This window comes from Phaseolus vulgaris, chromosome 5, assembly GCF_051622355.1.
Source record: "Phaseolus vulgaris cultivar YP4 chromosome 5, ASM5162235v1, whole genome shotgun sequence".
Lineage (NCBI taxonomy): Eukaryota > Viridiplantae > Streptophyta > Magnoliopsida > Fabales > Fabaceae > Phaseolus > Phaseolus vulgaris.
Genome location: NC_143502.1, coordinates 3,597,377 through 3,601,935, shown reverse-complemented (window position 1 = coordinate 3,601,935; position 4,559 = coordinate 3,597,377). Strand labels below are relative to the sequence as shown.

The following is a 4,559-nucleotide window of genomic DNA, read 5'->3' as shown; positions in this document are numbered from 1 at the left end:
TTACCCGAGAAGAATAGAAGTGGCGGTGGTGAGCAACCTCATGTCCAAAGGAAGGGAAAAGAGGTATGGAGGGAAAAAAAGTGGGAAGGATGTTATTAGGAAGGGCGCAGCTAAGGAGTCCTATGCTGATGTTGTTAGAAGAACATCTTTGGACATAAGGAGAGGTTCCAGCTTTACGATTAAGGAGCATATCCTGCCATGGATGTCAAACAGTATGGTTGGCCGCATGATGGCTGAGCTTAACTTTGAGATGCTACAGGAAGAATGTTTTAATGGGGGGATGAGCATGTTTAAGGTGAAATTTCTGGGCGATAATCTCGTCCTCCTGATCCCTAAAGCAGAGGAAAGAATGGAAGACATCGTTAAACTCAATAATGGTTGGTTTAACTGCTTTTTTGATGATATTAAACCTTGGACAGAATCTCTTGTGGTAAGCTATAAACGAGTCTGGGTCAGATGTTATGGGCTTCCATTACAATTATGGAACAAGGAGTGTTTCTCGAAGATTACAGAGGATGTAGCAACGTTGGTGGAAGTAGATGGAGCTACTTTGTCGTGGAATCGCTTGGAGTACGCTCGATTCAAGGTACGTGTGCTAAAGTCTCGTAAGGTAGAACTGGCTAAAGGTGTTCGAATCAACGGGAGAATGTACAACATTGCCCTAGTTGAGGAGGTGAATAGCTATGAAGGAGAAGATAATAAATGCAAGTGTGCTTATAACCATGAAAGTTCTTCTGAAAGCAACTCGTCTTTTGATTCCTTTGTTGAAGAGTCTCTCCTCTCTGAGAAAGTAAGCAACAATGACGGAGGGGAAGAAGGCGGAAGATACTGGTGGCCGGAAAAGAACAAAAGGGAAAGAAGGGAGTGGTCAACGAAAAAAACAAAAAAAGGTTTAGAAGGGGAATGTGCAGAAGGCTTGTCAGGAAAAAAGCGCACCTCTTGTCACTAGAAAGGATGTGAGTCTGCAGGGAGTAGTAACGGAGGGGACAACTGTGTCTGCTACCAAACAGGTCAATGTTGCGTGTGAGGGTATACAAAGTGCATTGGCGAACTTAGCAGAAGTGGTGGAGACGCTTAGTACTTTGAGTGCTAGGCCCAACCCAAATGAGGCCCAATCCAAGGAAAGTGATTCACAAGCCCTTTGGTGCGCTAGCGCTGGGCGTGTTTCCAAGTCAGGAACACCTTTGGGAGGTTTATGCGTTTCAGAATACGGTGGCGGCCAATCGTCGACGCCGGAGGCTACGGAGGTGGTACAGCCGGTGTCTAATGGTAGTAAAGGATCATATCGTTCGTCGAGTCATCTAAAGGATGCCTATCCAGATCCAATTAATCTTCGAAACTTGGATGTGGCGGAAGGTAGCAGGGAAAGTACGGGGAAGAAGAAGATTGACATGGAGAGTGGAGAGGAGGTCTCGTTACCAGTGAACGTCCATCAAACGCCAGAAAGAGTTCGTCATCTGCGCACTCTATGGGAGCAGGGGGCCCGAACGGTTCAGAGGAAATGGAGATCTAAGGGGGGCTTGGGCTCGCCACATTACGGGAGTAAATATTTGACCAGGTCAAGATCTAACTCTTATGCTTTGTCAGACTCTGAAATTGTTGAGTGCAATAATCGCCTTAGGAAAGAGCGTGTGGAATCTGAATCAAACAGGATTTGGGGTCTAGGCAAGAGGTTGGGAGCGATAAGTTCAAGGGACGAAGGCATTCTGATCCAAGAAATGGATAATTTGGAGGACAGGGACAGACAAGTGTTGAGTAAGTTGAAGAAGGGAGCTAAGGGTGATTATCTATGATTATTGTCAATCTAAACATAAGAGGGTTAGGGGGAGGTATAAAAGCAAAATACCTAAGGCATCTTATAGCTAAGGAGGGTGCGGAGTTTGTGTGTATACAAGAAACCAAAGCTACAGAGTTTTCTGATAGCCGCTGTTTTGACTTATGGGGGGACAATAAAGTTGGTTGGGTACACAATGAAGGTGTGAATGGGGGCAGGGAGTACCTTATCTATGTGGGACAAAGAAGCATTCAATTATAGTTCTCACGTTTCAGGAAGAGGATTCATAGTTGTGGTTGGTCATCATTCAAAATCCAATTGTTTATGCGTTGTTGCTAATGTGTATGCTGCCTGCTCGCTAAGTGATAAGGTTGCTATGTGGGAGGCTTTGTCTGAGATCAGAAGTTCTCACCAAAACAAGGTGTGGTGTTGTTGTGGTGATTTTAACGCTGTTAGGAGTATAGAGGAAAGGAAAGGCGTGAGAGGTCACTCTAGTCAGAAGAAAGAGATTAGAGATTTTAATGAATTCATTGATAAGAATTTAATGGTTGATCTACCTATTGTTGGTAAAAAGTTCACGTGGTACAAATCAGATGGGTCTGCGAAAAGTAGAATAGATAGAATTTTAGTTTCTGAGGAATGGCTTCAGGTGTGGCCTATGAGTAAGCAATATGTACAATCAAGGGAGGTATCAGATCATTGTGCTTTAGTGGCCAAGTCATGGGTTAAAGATTGGGGCCCCAAGCCGTTTAGAACAATAGATGCTTGGCTTATGGAACCTGGTTTCAAGGAGTTGGTGAAAGGTAAATGGAATTCTTATGAAGTGCAGGGAAATGGTATTTCCAAATTCAAAGATAAACTGAAGATGTTGAAGGGGGATCTTAAAGAGTGGAATAGGAATGTTTTTGGAAACCTTGAGGAGAATAAGCGAATGATCACGAGGGAGATTGAGATGTTAGATACTAAGGATGCTAACAACGATCTCTTGGAGGGGGAAAATCTTAGAAGATTGGAGTTGCTCAGTAAACAGAAGCTTGTAGAGAAAAAGCTGGAATCTCTAAACCGGCAGAAAGCTAGGTCTACCTGGTTTAAATATGGGGAGTCTAACTCAAAATTTTATCATTCTCTTATTAGGTGGAGAAGACTTATGAATGAAGTAAAAGGTGTTGAAATAGATAATCAGTGGTGCGAAGAACCGGAAACCGTTCGAAGGGAGGCAAAATGTGTGTTTGAACAAAGGTTCATGGCCACCGATGACCTTGACGTTAAGCTTGATTCTGTGGAATTCAGGTCACTTCCAGAGGCGGTTAGTCTGAGAATGATAGATGGGTTTTCAGAGGAAGAAGTAAAGGCGGCAGTGTGGATGTGTGAAGGATCGAAGAGTCCGGGTCCAGACAGATTTAATTTTAACTTCATCAAGAGCAATTGAGAGATCTTAAGGAAGGACATAATGGAAGTTGTGTATGTCTTTCAAGAAGTGGGGAGCTTCCCAAAAGGGTGCAATGCGTCCTTCATTGCCCTTGTTCCTAAGGTGAAAGACCCTGTTATGATTGATCAATTCAGGCCTATATCTCTAGTGGGAGCTCTATATAAAATCATAACTAAGGCGTTGTCGTGTCGTATGAAGGAAGTTATGCCTTTGGTTATAGATGATGTCCAATCAGCATTTTTGAAAGACAGGGGCATGTTAGAAAGTGTCATGATGGCCAATGAGGTGATTGATGAGATACGGAGGAGTCGGAGGGGTGGAGTATGTCTAAAGGTAGACTTTGAAAAGGCGTATGACTCAGTTAGGTGGAGCTTCTTGTTGGATATGTTACAGATGATGGGTTTTCATAGCAAATGGGTAAAGTGGGTGAAAGGTTGTTTGGAGACGGCAATGGTGTCTGTGTTGGTTAATGGAAGTCCGACGGAGGAGTTTGTACCTACAAGGGGATTGAGGCAAGGTGATCCTATGGCCCCGTTCCTCTTCCTTGTTGTAGCAGAAGGTCTAGCTGGGCTAGTACGCAAAGCGTTAATGGAGAACTTGCTAAGAGGTATCAAGGTAGGAATAAATGAGTTAGAATGTTGCCTATTACAATTTGCAGATGATACCTTGATCATGTGTGAAGACTCGTACTCCAACATATTCACAATTAAGGCAATTCTCAGGGTCTTTGAATTAGCATCCGGGCTCAAAGTTAATTTTTATAAATCTAAGATGGCAGGTTTAAAGGTTGACAGGAGCTCTATTGAGCTATATGCGAGAACACTTAATTGTGGCGTCATGCAAATTCCATTCACTTATCTGGGGTTACAAATTAATGGTAATCCAAAGAGGGTTAATTTCTGGGAACCAGTCGTTGAAAAAGTTAAAGCTAGACTCAGTGCTTGGAAGGGGAAGTGTCTGTCGTTTGCAGGTAGATTCTGCTTGATAAAGTCGGTTTTAACTTCTATACCTTTGTTTTATCTCTCCTTCTATAAAGCTCCGAAAGCAGTTTGTAATAAAATCTCTAGCATGCAGAGGAGTTTCCTTTGGGCTTGGGGCAAAGATCACAAACATATCTCTTGGGTCCGGTGGGACAATGTATGCAAGACAAAGGAGGAAGGGGGTTTAGGGGTCAAGGATATTAGACTGTTTAATAGTGCTTTGCTAGCAAAGTGGAAGTGGAGAATAATGAGTGAGGAAAAGGGGAAATGGAAAGAGATCTTGATCTCTAAATATCACAAAGATGCTGATAGAAATCAGATTTATGGTAATCGTCACTCTTGGTGGTGGAGCGACCTCAATAAGGTATGCGAAGAG

At 43.1% G+C, this 4,559-nt stretch overlaps 1 protein-coding gene across 1 annotated transcript; it reads left to right on the top strand.

Moving 5' to 3' along the window:
- The first annotated feature begins 1,982 nt into the window (after positions 1–1,982).
- On the top strand, positions 1,983–3,203 carry LOC137836139 (uncharacterized). Its single transcript, XM_068644996.2, has one exon. The coding sequence runs from the start codon at positions 1,983–1,985 to the stop codon at positions 3,201–3,203; it is 1,221 nt and encodes a 406-aa protein (XP_068501097.2).
- Positions 3,204–4,559: the final 1,356 nt, after the last annotated feature.